Here is a 21,205-nt window from a genome sequence, read left to right as displayed (position 1 = left end):
GAGAGATCCCTGATTGAGGTAGCTTTGCTGGCATAAGCGCCATGGTAGGTTTATTTTGGAGTGTGTGCCAGTTTGTTTGTGCTTGTGCTGGAAGCGCTTGGACATTATAGCATACCAATATGGGCAAAGCGCTCCTAGTGTAGACATGGCACAAGTCTGTGTCTTCACTTGCATTGTTAGTAGCGTTTTAACACCGATTGATTGATTAATACCACCGTTGTAAATTCTAGTATAGACAGGACAGCCTGGGGTTAAACGTCACTAGCAACAAACGTGATATGGCACATACTTGTAGTATTATCAGCCACAAGTACTCAAAGGTAATGAGCAAGGCCCCCCCAAAATTATGAGATTAGGAAAAATAATACATTTTGCATTCTTTTTATTAGTCTTCTGGGTGGGCATGGTTAGGGTTTATGTTTTTAAGCTCCTCACTGTTGTGCACAGCTGGGAGATGCAGTTTGAGGAGTCCAAACCTTAGAGGAGAACAGATATATGAAGAAATGGAACTACAGCTCCCATGAGGCACCAGAGCAGGAGATCCAAATCAAAATATTTGATTTAGTTTAAAAAAAATATTTTGGGTTTTGGATGTTTGGTTTTTTGACAGAAAACAGAAAGATACTTTTTATGAAAAATTTCATTGTGTCAAAAATTCAATTTTTGAGTGGAAAAACAGTTTTGACAGAAAATTTTCAACCAGTCTTATGTTTGGGTTATATGTCATTGACTATTGAAAGTTTCAGTGTATTCCTTGGAAATTATCATAATGCTGTTCTAAAGGAATTTTACTGTGAGAAAGAAGAGTTTTTTAAATGTGAGCAAATATCTAGTAGTCATGAGTTCTGGTTTCTATTCCTGGTTTATTACTGATTCACTGAATGACTGACCTTTCCTCTGAAACTATCTGTGCATAAATTTTCCCTATCTGTAAAATTGGGATAATCTTTTGCTTATGTGGGTATTGTAAGGTTTACTTAATGTTTCAAAAATACTTTGAGAGATGTGGACAAAAGGGCCTAAATATATGCAAAATATTTTCACAATAAGAAAATATGCTCTAAAAGGGTACAGAGAGAAAAGAAATGTACAAACAGCCTATGATTAATTCAGATAACATCAGTTTGCTTTGCATTGTGTACAGGGTGTCTGAATTTTAAAATAAAATTACATACTAAAAAACTCCCTAAAATAATGCTGAGGCTACAAAGTCAAGTACTTAAGTTTGGAACGACAGATTTAAGGCTGCCCATGCAACCTTAATTCAGCTTCCTTGTGTGTATGCATATTGATGTAGTCTTTAACTTATAAGATCACATACTGTTTTTTTCACAGGACTCTTAACAAGCCTCTACTGAGTGATACAAAATGACAATTTTCAGAGGTTTATAATTTGGCCAAACTTGTGTAGATTTTCGCAGGACAGCAAAGTTTCCTTGATTGATGTAGGGGTTCTCCCTGCCAAATTTCATGTCCTTGTTCTAAAGCATGGAGGCTCTACAGCTTTTCAAATAAATAGTTGAACAGTTTGTTTTTTTAGCAATTGATAATAAAACAACTTATTTTTCCCAAACCTTGGTCTTAGATACAATTGAAATGTTTCTGCAAGACTTTCCAAAAAAAAAAAAAAAATTTGTAGTAGACACCTGGAATAGAAGATTTCAGCATAAACTATAAGCAACTGCAAATAGTCTTATAATGGAAAGTGTTAGATAATGTTAACTTTAGGGGATGCTGCCTATAATTCCACACCACGATTCTTATTATCAATTACATTCTTGCATGGTATCAATTTTGAAACCTGCAAGTTTGTTCCTATTTTTGTGGCTAATCTTTTCCATAGGCAAGCTTGATGTCATTGTATCCTGACCATTGAAGGGATCAAAACATTGCAGTTGCTAATATATGAACATACACATCTTTTGTGCATCCTCCAGCACTGTCGGTAAGACTGCCCACCAGCTTCATATCCCATCTGGACAGGTTAATATGGAGCTGAAGGCTGTTTGATGATAATGGCCAGGGACTTAGTTTTATCTCTGCTAATAACCAGACCAGTGCATGCTGCTCCTTGCCTAACTAGATCGGCGATCAGCTGCAATTACTCACCAAACTGAGCCACGCCAAAAAGACAATGTCATTGGCATATTTAAGATCTTGAAGTAGAATGGTATTTAGCTCAATGCAGCCGACAGTTGTCTCCTCAAGTTTATCCATCAACCAGCAGTGACAATATTGAACAGTAATCGTGATGGAACACAGCTTTATCAAACTCCTGTAGAGATGTGGACATCTAGCTTGCTGCAAAGCTGCAACTCTATAGAATTGAGGAAGGCTTAAGAACACCAGATTGATGTGGCTATGAAAAAAGCTAATGCAGTCCTTGGATGCATCAGATGAGGTATTTCCAGTAAAAATAAGGAAATGTTAGTACCATTATACAAGGCGCTGGTGAGATCTCATCTGGAATACTGTGTGCAGTTCTGGTCCCCCATGTTTAGGAAAGATGAATTCAAACTGGAACAGGTGCAGAGAAGGGCGACTAGGCTGATTCATGGAATGGAAAACCTGCCTTATGAGAGGAGATTCAAAGAGCGTGGCTTGTTTAGCCTAACCAAAAGAAGGTTGAGGGGAGATATGATTGCTCTCTATAAATACATCAGAGGGATAAATACCAGGAGGGGGAGGAATTATTTAAGTTCAGTGCCAGTGTAGACCCGAGAACTAATGGATGTAAACTGGCCGCCAGGAAATTTAGACTTGGAATTGGACGCAGGTTTCTAACCATCAGAGGAGTGAAGTTCTGAAATAGCCTTCCAAGGGGAGCAGTGGGGGCAAAAAACCTAGCTGGCTTCAAAACTGAGCTTGATAAATTTATGGAGGGAATGGTATGATGGGATAGCCTGTTTTGGCAATTGACTGATCTTTGACTACTGGTGGTAGATATGCCAATGGCCTGTGAAGGGACGTTAGATGGGGTGGGTTCTGAGTTATTACAGATAATTCTTTCTTGGGTGTCTGGCTGGGAGTCTTGCTCACGTGCTGATCACTGATCACCATATTTGGTTAAATGGTCACCATATTTGGGGTCAGGAAAGAATTTTCTTCTAGGGCTGATTGGCAAAGGCTCTGGGGGTTTTTCACCTTCCTCTGTAGCATGGGGCACGGCTCACTTGCAGGTGGATTTTCTGTACCTTAAAGTCTTTAAAACATGATTTGAGGACTTTAATAACTCAGTCATAGGTCAGGGGTCTATTAGAGGAGTGGATGGATGAGGTTCTGTGGCCTGTGTTGTACAGGAGGTCAGACTAGATGTTCATATTGGTCCCTTCTGACCTTAGAGTCTGTAAGTCTTCTCTGTCAGCTGCTCTGTATCAAGGAGCAAGACAAGATCGGAATGGAAGACGAATGAATTCCGAAGTGTGTGTACCAAGAAATGCTATCACATGGGCACCAAAAACTTTGGTGGTGTGACAAAATTGCCAGTGATGGACCTTGTGACCCAGGAGCCTCTTAGTGCCAACTGGCAAGGGGCACAGAAGGGATGAACAGGGTTTACAGAAATTTCCTGAGTCAGGTGTTTACATTCTAGTTCACCTGAAGAGTGTCATGTCAGGCCTCTAATAAAATCCTGCATCACTCTGGTCATCAATATCATTATGAAATGTATGTACAGAAATCATGTAAGGAGTTGTGTGTGTATCTATACTGAAGATATGTTCTTTACATTTGTATCTAGGAACTGGTCACCAGCAAAGGTGAAAAACTGATTTTTTGTCAGACAAGAAATGTTGATCTATCTGGCTGTTACGATGCTTAATGTACATTTAATAGTTCACAGTGGGTTGCCACTCACCAGTCAGAACCAAATGCAAATGAAATATTATGGGAACTTCAAAGAGAGAACAATGTGATGGTGGTAAATGTCATGCTCCATTTTTTATATATATATATATTTATTAAAAAAAATCCATTTTTGAGTGGATTTACTTAGGAGAGGATAAGCTAAATAGAAAGAAAAGGGGAATAGTGGGAGAGGCTAGGGGACAAGAAGGCCAGGTGTGGAATGAAGCTGAGGTGATGAGACTGGGAAAGAGGGTGACAGAGAGGGTTGGAGCAAACAGCCAATCAGCACAGGGCAGAGAAAGTTCAGGCAAAACTGTAGAAAGTTCTCTGAATGTCCATGCTTTGGCTGCTGTGTCTCCTACTAGCTGGAATCTTGGACCGGCTGCTCTCTATACTTTGCCCTCAAGGCCAGGGCCCGAACCACCCCCAGAGTTGGGGGTCGGGGAATTCCACTGCACTTTTCTGTCTGCTGGGGGAGGGATGACCCTGTCTGGACCATATTTTCCCCTTCTTTCCTTGCTCCAGATGGAGTCTCTGGCTGGCTCCTTTCCTCTCAGCTTTTCCCAAGGCCATATTAAAACACCTTTAATGATTGTAATTATTTTCTTCACAGAATATTGAAGCATGTTTGTTCCAAGGTCTCTTAAAGTCAAGAGGAATGCTGATGATGACCTAAGCTGTATAGCAAAAAGAAACAAGTTGTCTTCTGGAGAACCCTCATTAGTGGAGACCACAGACGTGAGAGATGAGCCAGCTATAAAAGAAGCTTCTGCTTCAGGATGTAATTTATACAAAGCAGTACAGGAATGCACTGAGCTATACACTTTTCCAGATTCAGACTTCCCCTTTGCTGATGCGTCTTTGGGAAGTGACAACCAAAATGTTGATGAGGACAGCTCTTCTGTGGATGAACCCATAAAATCTTTCAGCAAATCCCAGCGCTGGGCAGAACCTGGGGAGCCTATATGTATTGTTTGTGGTCGTTATGGGGAATATATTTGTGATAAAACAAATGAAGATGTTTGTAGCTTGGAATGTAAAGCCAAACACCTTTTACAAGTTAAAGAAAATGAAGAAGTGCTAAACTCTGACAGTCTTTTGAAAATAGAATCAAAACCAGAAACCTTTTTGCTTGACACCTGTTATACCTATAAAGAACATTCCTTTATTTTAAGCCTGCAAGATGACCAGATCAAGAACCTTAAATTGCAGTTAGGTATTGTTGTCCAGGGTGAAGGAGGTACAAGACCTATTATAGAGTTTGAACATTGTGGTTTTCCTGAAACTTTAAACTATAACTTAAAGAATTCAGGCTATGAAGTTCCGACCCCTATCCAGATGCAGATGATTCCTGTTGGACTTTTGGGAAGAGATATTGTGGCCAGTGCAGACACGGGTTCAGGAAAAACTGCAGCCTTCTTGCTTCCAGTTATTATTAAAGCCTTGGAAGAGGTAATTAAAGTTTAGGTGTATATTCAGAAAGAGGTGAGATGTTTAATGACTCCAGCGTTCTCAGTGTGATTGCAAATGGCAGAGATTTGTATTGAAGCTCAGTAGGTTAATTTACTTTTTTAAAGAGTTTTTTTTCCCTCAATACTGTGAATATTTTCTAGTTGGGTGAGCAGAAAATATAGTCTGTTCATTGACATTAAGGTACTTGCTGTCTCTTTTTGTTCACAGTTGAAAGGACATTTTTGATATTTTTTCCCATTAATTCCGTAGTTTCCTAACAACTTTGTAGTTAGCTACTGGTATCCCAGCATGCATCATTCTGTGACATCACAAATAACATGAGGGCTGTAAAGACATTTCTAGTTTTCATGTAATTTCACAGATTAATTCAGGCTGTGAGGTTTTCAGCCAACCAGCAAGTACCCAGAGAGTCAAATCATTTTTAAAGGTAGGTAAAACGTATTTTTGTACTGACTGCTCCAGACAACCCCATCAAAAGGGGCACATCAGAGCATACTTTGATACTTAAACTACAAAGCAAAAATGAAAACTGAGTTACCTTAATCTTTGGAAATAGCATTTGAAGTGAGGGAAAAGAGACTGACATTAATGCTTACATTCCATATAGCAGGTTTTCAGGTAGTGGGTGGTCTTGCAAACTATTGTGTGTTTTGATTCCAGGATACAGTGTGGTGACCTTTCAATGCCAGACCACCTGTACTGTTTATAGGGAGGCTAGAGTTGCACAGTTCTGTCCTCCCCAACAAGACACCCCTGCCAGGAGGAGACGTTGGAGGAACAGGAAGCCAGGACGGATGAAGAGGTCACCCCACAAAGACTTACCCATCTCGTCCAGAGACGAGAATGAAATAAGTATGCCTCCACCACCGTCTATTGCCAGCGATTTTCAGCCATTTCAAGACGTCATAAAGTGGCTAGAAAATTTCTCTTGAAGTCAGAGATTCACAGCACAAACTATTGGATATCCTGTCAGCAACAACCTTCGGGGGGCCTTACCCATTAACGAGGTACTCCTAGTTCCATCTAAGACTATGTGGCTGACACCTACCATTGTTCTGACCACATATAAACAGGCAGATAAGAAGTATTAATTCTGACCTTTTGTTCTCCCACGTTCCGCCTAACTCCTTGGTGGTGGTGTATGGGGAGTAAATGAGCATAATAGGCAGTACTCCTCAAGGCTATGCTCTAAGACAAAGACCAGAAGACACTGGATCTCTTTGGCCAAAAGTCCTATTTGTCAGCATCCCTGCAATTCAGGATTGCAAACTATACGGTGGTGATGGGTAAAATATAATTTTACAAATTATAACAGATTCACAGCCTTTATTGAACATTTGCCACACAAACATAGGAAGCAATTCCAGTCCATCATCTCTGAGAGCCAATTATTGGCCAGAACTGCTCTTCAAACATCTGTAGATGATGCAGATACTGCTGCTAGGTTCATCTCCATGGCGGTGGTTATGCATAGGCCATTGTGGCTCCAACTCTTGGGGTTCTGAGAGAAGTACAGAACGCTGTGGAGGACCTCCCCTTCAACAATCTAAGCTTTTCTCTGAGGCCATGGGAGAGTCCTTGCACACACACACTGAAGGACGTTAGGGCCATTTTACTATCTTTGAGAACACACACACGTTTAGTAGGTCACAGACTGCTCCGAGAACGCATCCTGCTCAGTTTTCTGTATTCTATAGTCTCTGAACCCCTCAGGAAAAGACTGAGATTTCAGAGAAAGAGGGCTGCCCAACTGCTATCCATGACCACCCAGTCATCTTTGAAGTAATAGTGTTGAGGGGTTGGTCAAGGATTTTAAATCTCCCGCACCTCTGGTTTTACAGTGGTGTCCACTAGTCCACCTCTTTTTCTTGGCTATTTTTAGTTTACTTGGAGACTGATCACTATGGACAAGTGGATCATACATTGGGCTATATTATCTATCATTCCCTCCCTTCCATGCCACTTCCCCATCTCTGTTCAGGGACCCCTCTTGTGAGCTTTTATTGAGACAAGACGTAAACTCTCCCCATTGATTAGGAGGCAGATAGTCCCTCTTCCTCACAAGGGCAAGGGTTTTACTCTAAATATTTCCTTTTGCCAAAGGAGGACAGAGGGTGGAGCCCCTTCTTAGATCTAAGTCTTCTAAACAAGTTTGTAACGTTTCAAAAGTTCAGGATGGTGATTCTAGCAGCTATAATTCCTTCACTGGAGAAAGGGGATAGGTTTCAGTGCTCGACCTACAAGATGCCTATTTTTATATAATGGTACACCCTTTGCAGAGGAATTATCTATGCTTCACTACAGACAAGGATAATTTCCAGTGCTGAGTGTTTCCCTTTGGCCTTTGGTTTCAAGGCTTTTTTCAACCCTGGCAGCAATGGTGGTTTACCTCCAACAAGACGTGATCGTAGTTTTCCCATACCTTGATGACTGGCTACTCAAGGGCTGCTCCTATGAAGCAGTACTGTCTTCTACCCAGACAGCCCTTGCTCTGTTCCATGTTAACCCCTGCAGGTTAGCCTATAACTGAATGTAAAAAATTCTACTTTAACCCCTGTACAGAAGATCCAGCTTATGGGGATGTATTTGGATTCATTGACAACCAGGGCCTACCTTCCCTTAGACAGATTCGTAACTTTGGCAAGTCTGGTATGGGCAATCAGCACAGCCCTCAGACCACAATAAGAAACTATCTTCAGCTCCCAGGGCACATGGCAGCTTGTACCTTTGTGACCAGTCATGCAGGGCTATGCCTCCACTGCTTCCAGGGTTGGCTTAGAATGAGCTTGTTCTCCAGTCAGAGACATCTTTGGATAGACATGAGAGGAACTCTTTACACTGATGGAAGGATCAACTCAATGTCTTTTCAGGGGTTCCTTTCTGTCACCCAGCTCCATCAGTGACTTTAACAACAGATGCATCACTGTTGGGATGGGGAGCCCAGCTGTGTATCCTCATGACTCATGGAAAATGGACAACTCAGCAAACTGGTCTCCACATCAATCTGTTGGTGCTCAGGGGTGTCAGGAATGCTTGCCTTCATTTCTCCTCATCGGGGCAAATGAATCAGGGTTATGACAGACAATGTATCCTGCATCTTCTGTATCCGTGATCAGGGAGGAACAGGATCCTCTTCCTGTGTACCAAGGCTGTTAAACTATGGAACTGGTGCATAGCTCATCGGATCCAAATTTCAGTCTGTCCCAGGTATTCAGAACAACATAGCCGATGTCCTCAGTAGGTATTGATTTTAGGATTATGAATGGGAGCTAAATGCACAAGTTCTCCACAGCATATTCCAAACATGGGGACTGCCAAGGTGGATCTCTCTGCCACCTCCAGAAACAGGAAGAGTGCCCTCTTTGCTGCTCGAGAGGAGGTCTGGGTCACAACTTCTTGGGAGATTCCTTTTTTCTATCTTGGAAGAAGGGTCTGTCCAATGCATTTCCCCCTGAACTGCTGATACTAAGAGGAGTGAACAAAATCAGACAGCACAGGGCCAAAGTTATCCTTACAGTGTTGATCTGGCTGAGACAAGCTTGGTACCTTACTTGATTCACTTTTGTGTCCAAACACTACTCAAGCTCCTGACTGTTCTTTATCTCCTCTTACTGGACGTGGGTTATGTGCTTCATCCCAACCTAGTAGTGGTGTGGTTCATCAGTGGTTCACAAGGTTAGAATCCTCCTGCTCGACGGAAGTACGACATGTTACTGAATAGTAGAAAGAGGTCAAGCCATACTACTTACCTGCAAAAATGGAAGAGATTCTTCCATTGGTGGTGGTGAAGCTGCTTCCTGCCAGAATGTGTGCCACTTTAGGTAATCCTGCATTACCTGTTGGATGTGAAGAAATTAGGGTTATCAATTAGTTTGATTAAGGTTCATTTGGTCGCATTATCAGCCTTTCAACCTCCAGTAGAAGGAGTCTCCATTTTTGCTCCCTTGGTATTGTCTAAGTTTATTAAGGGTTTGGGGAATCTCGGCTCTCAGATTAGAGACCCTACCTCAACCTGGAACCTTAACTTTGTACTATTACCTTACAAGACCTTTATCTGAATCTATGGCAACCCATTCTCTTCTCCATTTATCTATGAAGATGGCTGTTTTAGTAGTCATCACGTCAGCCCATAGGATCTGGGAGATTGGAGTCTTTAAGGACAAAGTATCTTTATGTCCACATGCTAAATTCTTACCTATGGTTCCATTACAATTCCACCTTAATCAATTCATTCATATAACTGAATTTTTTCCAAAGCCTCGTTCTCTGCAGGATTCTTGTTTTCGTACCTTGGATGTTCAGAGGGAGTTGGCTTTCTATTTAGACAGGAGTAAGCAATTTTGAAAGTCACCTAGACACTTCATCTCCGTCACAGAGATTCAAGGGGTCCACAATCTCTGGTCAGAGATTGAGGTGGATATTTGGATTTATTATCACTTGTTATCATGCTGCCTGCATTCATCCCACCTACCAAAGGGTGATAGCACATTCGACCAGATCACAAGCAACATCTACAGCAGTACTTAAGAATGTGCCAGTATCTGAGATATGTAGGGTTGCTATATGAGCCTCAGTACAAACATTTTCTAAACATGGTGCTGTACTCGATGCCAGCAGGTCCAATGTAGCACTTGGTACTGCAGTACTGTCTTCAGTTCAAGACTCGATTCCAAAGCTGCTCCTTCCCTCTAGGAATACTGCTTGGAAGTCACTTGAAGTGGGGCACCTATAGTGACACCACTCAGAAGAAGAAGTTATTCACTTTGTGCATTAACGGTGATTCTTCGAATTGTGTGTCCCTATGGTTGCCTCCACTATCCACCATCCTTTCCCTCTGCTTCAGACTGTTCTCTATGGGATGTTCGGGTGAAAAAGGAACCAAGAGTGGTTCACCCGCACACTTCTATATAGCCTTGGTGTCCGGCAAGAGCAGGCATAGTGCATGCGTTGTGCAAATGGACACTGCTAGCTGAAAATCTCTGATCGAGGGCTTGAATGGTACATGTGCACTTGAAGTAGAGTACCCATAGGGGGACACATCTTGAAGAACTGCAATTACTGCACAAAGTGAGTAACCTTTTCTGCTGCTGCTCAGAAGGGATAAAATGCTGAGATTTTGCACAGGTGTGGAAATTCTTTTTTGGACTGTCAAGGGGCAAAATTGAGCTTGATAATTCAGCAACTATACCAGTTAAGTGGCTTTTTCCCAATTACCCCACATAGAGGGGTTGCATAACACCCACAATAACTACTGTAGACCAGAGACTGTAGAAGAAACCATGGAATGGCTCCAATTCTGATGTGTGTCTTGTGGGGCAGGTGGGGAGAGGATGGATGATCATTGTCCTCTATATGTAGATAAAATCAGAAATGTTAACTAATTACATCTGAGCCCTACTGCTCACTTGTAATTCTGGGCGTTAGGGTTCATCTACACGGTATTAGCCTGCACCAATGAGAGTGTAAATTTTAGTCCTCATTAGTGTGTTGCGCACTGACTGGTCTGTGCAGACCCTGCTGGCATGCTACAAGTTCCCTCATGCACATTAATGTAAAAATGGATTTTGTTTGAAATGGGACTACGTTAGCACACATTAAGGAACTTTTAGTGCATGCCAGCAGTGTCCCTATGGGCCAGTTAATGTGCTACAAGTTAGTGCGGACTTAATGTACCATATAGAGAAGCCCTAGTATTGTAGTAGTGTTAAGAGTATTTTTTCATTTATTTATTTATTTATTGAATGTGTCAATATAAACAGGCTTTTGGATTCTAGAATTGTTAAGTAGGTTAAGATAATCTTCCATAGATATGTAAATCCCCCCCCCCCCCTTTTTTTTTAAATGAGTAACAACAGTTTGAACAAACACAATAGTCTACAAAAAGAGGTCAGATTGTTTACCAAGTAATTAAATAGATCTTTGTTGTAATGTTGGGGACAACAAGCTAGATAAATATCATTTTCAGGCCTAGATGGTTGTGATCTTTCTAGTTTTACAACTGTATAGCTGTATTATTTATATAGGAGACTAACGGAAATTACAGCTTCAGTGTATTGTAATGGACATACAAATTATGATTAGGTTAATTCTACTTCTTGGTTAATTCCCAGTTCCATTATATTTTAATGCTGGTGGAATAGTGACACATCTAAGAGAATTTTTCTATTTTCCTGTTTTAAGGCCTGGCCTGCACTGTATTTAGTATCTAGTTCAGTATTGAAAAAAGCAGTTAAAGGAAGCTTTGATTCAGAAGACAGCTAGAAGTGATGCAGTTGTGAACTGGCAAACATAAATAAAAGGCATTATAAACCACGTAGGTGTCTCAATGAGTTTTTTAAAAAGTATTTTCTTTTTAAAAAGAAAATGCCCTGAATTGCGTTGAAAATTCTGGGCCTAATTCTCATTGATGCTAAGGATATGTCTACTCAGCAAAGAAAAAGCTCACGGCTGGCCCATGCCAGCCAACTCAGGCTGGTGGGGTTCAGGCTGCAGGGCTTTTTCATTATTGTGTAGACTTCCAGGCTTGGGCTGGAGCCCAAGATCTGGGATCCTCCCACCTCGCAGAGTCCTAGAACTTGGGCTTCAGCCCAAGCCTAGAAGTCTTGACAGCAGTGAAGCAGCCTGAGCCCCACAAACCCAAGTTGGCTAGCCTGGTTGTGTTTGGTGGTTTTTTGCCTTTTTGGCTGTGTAGCCATTACTCTGGTGTGTAAAGGAGTTTTGAAGTGGGCATAAATTACATTGCACTCACTGCCATAGCAGTGTAAAGGGACCTTAATGTCAATTAGAATTAATTATATTTCAATTGAGTATTAGAGTTGGCTCCATGAATGATTTTACTAGTCTGTTTTAGGACCTTATTCAGCCAGATACTTAAGTACCTGCATAACTTTAAGCACATGAGCTGTGCCATTGAAGTCAATAGGAGTGCTCAAATGCTTAGAGTATGGCTTATGCTAAATTGGGGCCTAAATTAAATGTATTTCAAAATTTCACTTTCCTCCTTTAACACTGAGCACTTCAATTTGAGAGCAGTTTACAAATTAATTTTTATGCCTGAAAGGAGGTTACGCTTTATTCATTTCAGCCAAAGAGGTGAAAAATTAAGTAACTTGCTCATTGACACACAGGGAAATCCATGTTAGTGCAGAGATTAAAAATGAAGAATCCCTGGCTCCTGCTCATGTGCTAAGACAATGCTTCTCAAGATTTTTGGTTTGCTTTTTTTTTTTTAAACATACATATAGCAGGCGCTTGCTTTTTCTTCTTCTGTTGTAAGTGATCCAGTGATATATCCAATGTAGATTATTCAGTGACAGTTGAACACAACTGAAAAAGTCCATAATTCAATACATTGTTTAACTGATCTATGCAGTTCTGATGCAGTAGCAGTGGAAAAAACCTCCTCTGCTTTGGCACAGTTGTAAATGTTTCAGTTGAAGAAAATGAAACAGACTGTCGCTGAAAAAGCACTGAGTTAAATAAGTACCCTATGTGTAAAGAATTAGCCATAAAAATAAAGGTACAGTATCTAAAAGCTTTGTTTTCTTAGTGAAGAAGGATCCTAACTTTAGGAACTTCAATTGTTTTAAACTGATTTTTTTCCCCCATTTATTCCCCCCATTTATTTGCTTTTTATAATTTAGAGTCTCAAGATTTTTTCATGAGGAAAAACGTTACACAATTCTATGAAATTGCTGTGTGTGCTTTCTTAATCAGTCAAGTGGCTGATAGGCAATAATACTGAAGTAATCAAGAAATGTGCTTAAGAACAAGAATGGTGTTCTACACTTATTGTTACACATCTTACAATGTTAGTGAAAAGTGTATTAATGTACAGCTGCCCAGTGCAGTTACATTAGTGAAAATATTTTTTAGTACTGTTAGTGTGGAATAGACATAAGTTTTGTTTAAAATGGGTTTTATCGCTTGGGCAGTGTGACATTTAACCTCAGTGTACTTTTGTAATATCTAGTCTTAAATAAAAAATATGCAGTGTTTTCAATTTTTATTTTTAAATCTGGAAGCCACATTTTGTCCCATTACTCTTGTGTAATCTCAGTGAATTCACTGGGGTTGTAGCTGTGTTACTGAGGTGAGAATTTGGCCCAGGATTTTTATATTTTAAAAAAAGTTTGAAAAATCCTTTTTCTTTGCCTTCTTAATGTTCTTTTCTTACTTGTATGATTGTGCAGCATTTTGTTTTTTAAAGTCTTCTGTAGACCAGCAGATCTCAAACTACATGGATTCACATATCACCTTCTTAAAAAATTGTGAAGAAATTGATTGGAACACCAAACTCACATGCCACCAGTGGTACACATGTATCGCCGTTTGGGAATCGCTGATCTAGAGTATTATCTTCGTAGGAATGTTTCTGCAGTAAATTTTAGATTCTGTCATCCCTTGCCTTCTGGCCATTTACTGTCAAATGCCTTTTTAAATTTAAGGACCTGAGGGATAAGAATTGAAAAATAGTATGTACAGTAAAAGTATGGAATTTGTAACTTTAGAACTTTTAGATACTTTTTACACAATCTCTCTAATAGTAAGCTACACCCTAAAGCTCTTAGCATGTATGTGATTTGTTATGGACTTCATTGTGCAATTCACAGTGTGAGTAATAAATAGCATAGGAGAGAAAAGTAAATTTTTATAGACCACTCCACGTTTTTGATAGCTTACTTATAAATTAAAACAGCGCTGTGACATGCACTCATTACTTCATTTAATGTTGTTCTCAAATGTTGAATAGTTGAGAGAGAGAGTTCCTTAGTATGCAATGCTACAGCTGCAACCCCTGACTGTATTCTCTGTTTTAGCTCAGATGAATAGGATAGTGTCAAGCTAATTAGATAAATTATGGCACTTCATAATTATTTTACTGTAGGAAGATTTATCTTAAGAGACTTTCAGCTAAGTATGAAACAGTTCTATAGTTGATAGAAACATTTTTTCCCCCCTTTTAGACTAAAACTCCATCTGCACTTATTCTGACGCCAACAAGAGAGTTAGCAATTCAGATAGAGAGACAAGCTAAAGAGCTGATGGTTGGTCTGCCAAACATGAGAACAGTTCTTCTTGTAGGGGGTTTACCACTGCCGCCCCAACTTCATCGTCTGAAACAAAATGTTAAGGTAAGAACTATTATGTCAAAGAGTTCCTTGAAGGACGATGTTTTTTATGGCTTGTGTAGAAAATAAAAACTGATGATTTAACCTTTTGACTTGGATTGAATGTGCATCTTGTACAGCAGTGGTGCCCAGTCTTATTACACAGGAGGTCCATAAAAACCTAAGCACCACCTTGTCGGCCAAACAGATTCTACATATTTTAATAAGATTTAAAGTCACCTGTATAGATTTATATTTTAAGTTCGTTCTTTCTATGTACAGTATTGTCTACTTAAAAACAAATAAATTACACATTTTATGCACTATCAGAATTAAAGAAAACGGGGGAAACCAGTAAAGAATACAAAATGCTAATGAATCGGCTGTTATATTATATCGTGTTGCAGCAGGCCACAGGCCTTATGAAATGCTTTTGTGAGCCATAGTTTGGGCACCCCAGCTCTACACAGGGAATTTAGATTCTTAAGAAGTAAAACATTAGCTCCTGAATTTTTATAGTAATATAAATTTCCAGGTACAAAACATTTATATGTATCCTTCTAAATTTTACATGTAAAGAATAAGATTTCAAACTGATTTCTCATGTTTATATTTTTGGTGCTTTCAAAGGGTACAATTTGTCACCTTACTTAGGTGAGGAATTATAATTTACATTAGGAAACACATTAGTTCCTTGACTTTAGGATTTCAGTTTTTCTGGCACAGAACACGTTGCAGACATTCAGAAATTCCAGGTATCATTTTCAGAGGACTAATTGTTCCATTTCTTTTCAGATACACACATCTTTAAAGGATTGTGTACAGAAGTTTAAAGTCTCCTTGCATCTGAGCTTGAATAATTACACAAATATGTATAATTAGTACAAACGTGCTGTAACTCATCCTTGGTAGTCACCCACCTTTTTCTGTCCCTACTAAAAACAAAAACAGGAAGCTTGCGTTTTTGTCCTCCAATGCTTACAAATGCTAATTTAAAACATAGTATTATTTTTAAGGACTGCATACAATTTTTATATAGCTTTAACTCCTATTAGCTTGCTTTTCTAATGTTTTGCTTTGTTTTGATAGGTTATAATAGCAACACCCGGAAGACTCCTAGATATTTTGAAACAAAGCTCTGTTCAACTCCATGGTATTAAAATTGTAGTCGTGGATGAAGTAAGTTCATATAAAGTTAAATACTGCAATTAGAAATAAGCGTTAACAAAGTATAACGATAATGGCCACTGTTAGAGCTGTCATGTTTCTGACTGTTAAATAACTAATGGCTGCCTAATATAGGCCCTGATCCAACAAAGCATGTAAGCAAGTGCTTAACTTTAATCATGTGTAGTATTACTGACTTCCTCTGAATTTTGCATATGCTTTAAAGTTAATCATGTGGTTTAGTGCTTTGCTGGATCAGGGGCATAGTGTCTAATAAATGGTTTAATTGGACTCCCAGATGGAGTGGTTGATCAGCCTCACTAAACAGACAAAATGTTCATTATAAAACACTTCGTACTTCTCAGGATTAAAAAGTTAATTTAGTGTTAGGTAAAAAGATGCTTGAGTGACACACTGAAGGCTGTCGTTCTGTTGGTTTACATAACTGGCAGGAACACCAGCTCCACCCAGTGCCTTATCAATATCAACAGAATAACAGTGTCTATCCTTCTTCATGTCTCTTCTTCGGACCGTCCAAATACAGAACTTATTTTAATGTAGTGACAATGTTGGTACATTAATGTTGATTATGTCAGTTAAAGGATAGTGCATAGTTGTCAGAGCTTTGCTTATGTCTTTTTGTATACTATACTTTAAAATTATTAGGAAAAAAGTATGCTGTCTTAAATTAATATTTTCATTTAGGCTGATACCATGTTAAAGATGGGCTTCCAGCAACAAGTGCTGGATATTTTGGAAAATACCTCCAGTGATCGTCAGACCGTATTGGTTTCAGCCACAATACCAGTGGGCATTGAGCAGCTGGCAAATCAGCTTCTGCAGAATCCTGTGAGAATAACCATTGGAGAGAAGAATCAACCATGTTCCAGTGTTCGCCAGATTATCTTGTGGGTAGAAGAACCATCTAAAAAGAAAAAACTATTTGAAATATTAAATGTTAGTGTTTTATTTAGCAAAGTATTTCTATGTTTATAGTGAATAGTTTAATTTATTTAGTTTTAATTTATTTAGCTCTTCTGTCTAGTTCAAGTATGTGTGAGGGAAGCAAGGGGAGTAATAGATAATTTACTATCTGCCCCACCAAGTTCAGGAATATCTCCCTGGGAGTTCTCTAATAAAACAAAAAGATATGAGGGTACTTTGTCATTTAAAACGTTGGTGAGTGGGATAAATTATTCCTTTTGACCCAACTCTACTTAAACTTCCCCAGAAAATAATAAATAAAACAACAAACTCCCCCCTCCACCCCAAAGTGGGCCTTAATCCTCTCAGTAATTCTAGGCTTTTCTTATGAGCATTATGAAGTAATTTTAGCTTTAGTTATGTAAGAGACTGATACGTGCGTTTAACTGAATCTCAGATCTATTTCACATTTTAAAAATGTCACCAGCATTTTTATATTTAAAACACAACTTCAAGAAGATTAGACAACATTTATATTTTAAAATGTTACCCAATATTTTTGAAGTTGTGTCATGGCAAACTATGGTCCTGATTTTTACAAACCCTTATGCATGTATTTAACTTGACCTGTGAGTAAAATTACACACGTATGCAAGTATTTGCAGGATTAGGTCTTAAATCTTGTCCTTTTTTCTTATTTGGAGTTTGGGAGGATTTAAAAAAACAAACAAACGTTTGTTTCAATCTAATATATAAAAGCTATTAAAGAGAAAATGAGCAACTATAAATGAATGGCTGTGTTTTACCAGCAATAAACTACGCTGATACAGTAGGTTTTACACAACTATTTTAATTTCACAGGATAAGAAACTCTTCAAACCTCCAGTGTTGGTATTTGTGGACTGCAAGCTAGGAGCAGATCTTCTGAGTGATGCTGTTCATAAAATCACAGGATTACAATGCATATCCATGCATTCTGATAAATCACAAACTGAAAGAACAAATATATTGCAGGTTTGTACTTCCTAAAATCAGAAACCTCTGTTACTATAAAACATTCCAACTTATTTTTAAAAAGATCATTTAGTTTTAATGAGTTAGAAAGGTAGGTAGGCATCTTGTCGTGGTGTATCACTTACATATATGCTTCTGACTAATGCATTTGTAGATACCACTGAATTCCAGCACAATTTTTATTCTTCAGAATGTTGTTCTTTGGAGTGAAGGAAATGCATAGTGATGGTACTTATATCTGTCTTGTATTACTGAGTCTTCTAAATGAATGCTAGTGTATATAAAATTGAAATGAAAGCACATTGTATTTCTACCAATACTTCAAAAAGTGGCTATTTTATACTCTAGATTACTTTATAGATTACTCTATTATTTATTTTCAATGGGAATTGAATATTAGTCTGTGACTGCTTTTGTGCATAGCTGAAATGCTGTTTTGTATCGTTTTAAGCAGAACTCTGTGAATCATAAAATTATACTTCTATGTGTCCTACGTAAATCAAGAGTAACAGTAGGGCACTATTTTTCTTCTTTCTTCAGTAGAAGAATAGTTTGTTCTGCAAATCGACACTGCTTTTTACTATGTGAATCAACTGTATCCTGCCCTTCTAAAGCAGGTCTCAAAAAGGGAATTGTAAGAGGGGGGAAAAAAGCATACGTAGAAAGTAATTATAATTTATTTTGTTTCCTACCCCCCCCAGGGATTATTTCAGGAAAAATATGAAGTCATAGTAAGCACTGGAGTCCTTGGGCGGGGACTTGACCTTGTCAACGTCAAATTGGTAGTAAATTTTGATATGCCCTCAAGCATGGATGAATATGTACATCAGGTAAAGAGATGTATATCTTGAACACTACATGAGAGAGTTGCTAAAATGTTGGAAAAATAAAACAAGACAGTGCATGATCTGAATTGAAAGATGCAAACATATGTGTGGATGTATATTCAGAAAGCTTCTCTTCATGAGGGGAGGAAAAAATCTTTCCTCCATCCTTTGCAATAAACACCAAACCTTCAGTCTGAGTTAAGGGAGGAACACTCAAAAATAATGCCTCTAGTTGCTTATGCCACTGGTGTTTGTACAGCTCTCCCTCTGCACCTCAATGTGAAGGAGTATCTTTGTTCCTATAGCTCTTTGTAGCATATGTGTATACTAAACATTATTTCTCCTTTCATTTTTTATTAAAAAACTGAAATTTCAAGGAAATAAATAAGAATCTCCCCCATATTGGACCTCACTAATCTTGTGAAATAACGGAGAGCTAGTGCATTCAAGTACTGACTTGCACATGACTACTATATATCCAGTTTGATGTAAGAATACCTGATACACAGTATTGCTGCAACAAAAGTAGATTTTTAAACTATCGTACGATAAGAGTTGTTTAAGCAGGTGTCTTTCAATTTGAAGAGAGATGGATTACTATTGCTAATTTAAAATAAATTTTGTTGTTTTTTGCAGGTTGGAAGAGCAGGGAGGCTAGGTCACAGTGGAACTGCAATTACGTTTATCAATAACAGCAGCAAGAAGCTTTTTTGGGATGTTGTAAAGAGAGTAAAACCAACAGGCACCATTCTTCCTCCACAGTTGCTAAACTCCCCTTATCTTCATGATCAAAAGAGAAAAGAACAACAGAGAGTTAAACAGTCACAGAATAGTCTTGTAACAGGTGATAATCTTATGGACATTATTAGAAAACATGACAAAAGTAATGCTCAAAAGTGATTAATGATACTGTATTTGTAAACATGTAAATATAATGGAAGCACTGTATTTCAGTAAAAAGTAAACATGAATTTATATTATTGGTATAAGATCTGTTAGTTTGTTTTTTTAAATGTGTAACTTTTTTTTTCCTGGAGAAATCACGAGTCTGAAATTTATCTGCATCTGTACCTAATCTAGAAGGACATTCCAAATTTAAAAATTGCACTTGAGTCTGAAATATTTTTGAGGCTATTATTACAAGTAACATCTAAAAACAATTCTTTAGTTTGTTTACAGTGTGTGGGTGACAACATCTTCTATATAGTTTATATTCACTGTTTCCATTAAATATATAGTCTTCTTTCCTTGTTTCTGTGGGGTTTTTGCATTGTAATAGTGGAGAGAGGAACACTTTTTTTTTTTTTTTTAAACAGGAAAATTTGATAGTAAACATGTCCCTGCTAATTTTTTTAGTTTTACAATCTGCAAATATTTTAACTGTTAAATTAACTAAGATTTAAGTTAAGAATGTCCCTTTAGTCCTCAAAACTTAATTATCTAATTATCCTAAATACTAGGCACTCCCACGGGTTTCATTTATGGGTCACAGTGAATTAATAAAAATGAATATTGGTTTCTTCCTGCCGTCACTTGTCTGAAACCAGAAAAAATCCTGCTCAAGTACTCCAAAAGATTTTTTTTTTCTGCTCCTGCTGTCATTGTGGCTAGCAAGGACTGTGGTTTCTTCTATTCCATAGTAGAGAAATGAGGAAAATTCAAGCTATTAATTAAAACGTGAAATTGTGATCTCATTCTGTTAATGGGAGGAACATTGGTTGTACTGCTAGGATAGAATGTTATATTATAAAAACTAACAATCATATAGATCATGCAAGGAAGCAATTTTCAATTGCTCTTAACTCAGCAGGATTGAATCTTATGATCTAGGCCCTGATCCTGCAAACTCTTACAGAAAAGCTTAAATTTAAGCACAGTATTCTCACGGGGCTAGATCCTCAATTTGTGTAAATTATTGTAGGTCCATTAAAACAATGAATTTGACAATTTACACCAACTAGGGATCTGGCCCATTGACTTCAAGAAAATTACATATGTACTTAAAATTTAGCATGTGAATACCTGTTTGTAGGCTTGAAGCCCGAGCTGTTAAAAATATTGATAGACATCCTATCAACAGCCTTTTAATTCCCTTCAATAAAAAACCTGTCAATTTAACATTTTAAATTTATTTTGTGTATACTGGCCAAAGCCCTATAGTGTCTTTTAAAAACCAAGCTCATTACAGAATGAAGTGCCATTTTCTCTCCCTTAATGAAACATTGGGAGAGAGCAGTCCATGTTTATCCATCCTATTTTATAAAAACACAACTCTTACCATGCTCTAGTAGATATATTTTTCTGAGTGAGTCAGAGTACAGAATGAATGTTGAATTAGAAAAGGAAAACTGAAATCTTATGTAAACTTGCATAGATGTGGATGGGTGTGGAATTATATAGTACATGAAAATAGAGGTTTATGGAAACACTCCTTTTTCCTCTGGAAAGACTAAACACATATTTGCTTTGTAAGCAGATCTTTATTTAGTAGCTGCATTCATACTAAAGTAACCCAATGGTAGATGAGAACTCAAATGTAAGTTGTTTTGTGTCGTATATCTCTTAGTTTATAAAAATCCACCCCTTGCAAGCTTCTGGACACGTAAAACACACAATTAAAACTAACGTTGACAAAAGCAAAAAACAAACATAAAACCTATTCCACACTGATCACGGCTCACTCTGTCATCCCAGCAGCCCAAGACTGGAATGAATAGATTGGAGCTGGAAGATATAAAAAGCTCTGACTGGCTTTTTCAGACCTATCCTGGAAACAAATTCTGATTACAGCATCCAGGCCCCTGCAATTCAAATCTAGGATCTGTTAGCAAAAGGTGCTCCCAC

General features: G+C 38.3%; 1 protein-coding gene across 5 annotated transcripts in view; it reads left to right on the top strand.

The window, feature by feature from the left end:
* DDX59 (DEAD-box helicase 59) overlaps nucleotides 1–20,479 on the top strand; it is a 51,261-nt gene extending 30,782 nt beyond the window's left edge. For 3 of the 5 annotated variants that reach the window (XM_067538306.1, XM_067538307.1, XM_067538305.1), the window contains exons 2-8: nucleotides 4,460–5,298; nucleotides 14,286–14,453; nucleotides 15,519–15,608; nucleotides 16,302–16,553; nucleotides 17,382–17,534; nucleotides 18,236–18,364; nucleotides 18,998–20,479. In XM_067538306.1, the coding sequence (XP_067394407.1) occupies nucleotides 4,471–5,298; nucleotides 14,286–14,453; nucleotides 15,519–15,608; nucleotides 16,302–16,553; nucleotides 17,382–17,534; nucleotides 18,236–18,364; nucleotides 18,998–19,261 (1,884 nt within the window). In that variant the 5' untranslated portion in view covers nucleotides 4,460–4,470 and the 3' untranslated portion in view covers nucleotides 19,262–20,479. Of the gene's footprint in view, nucleotides 1–101; nucleotides 5,299–14,285; nucleotides 14,454–15,518; nucleotides 15,609–16,301; nucleotides 16,554–17,381; nucleotides 17,535–18,235; nucleotides 18,365–18,997 lie in introns of those variants that run through there. The other 2 variants (XM_067538303.1, XM_067538304.1) reach the window with 2 other exon arrangements.
* The last annotated feature ends 726 nt before the right edge of the window (nucleotides 20,480–21,205 follow it).

This window comes from Emydura macquarii, unplaced genomic scaffold, assembly GCF_026122565.2.
Source record: "Emydura macquarii macquarii isolate MOO-44397 ecotype Brisbane River unplaced genomic scaffold, CSIRO-AGI_Emac_v2 contig_480, whole genome shotgun sequence".
Lineage (NCBI taxonomy): Eukaryota > Metazoa > Chordata > Testudines > Chelidae > Emydura > Emydura macquarii.
Note: the sequence above shows the minus strand (reverse complement) of the source record. Positions and strands in the feature narration are given on the sequence as shown.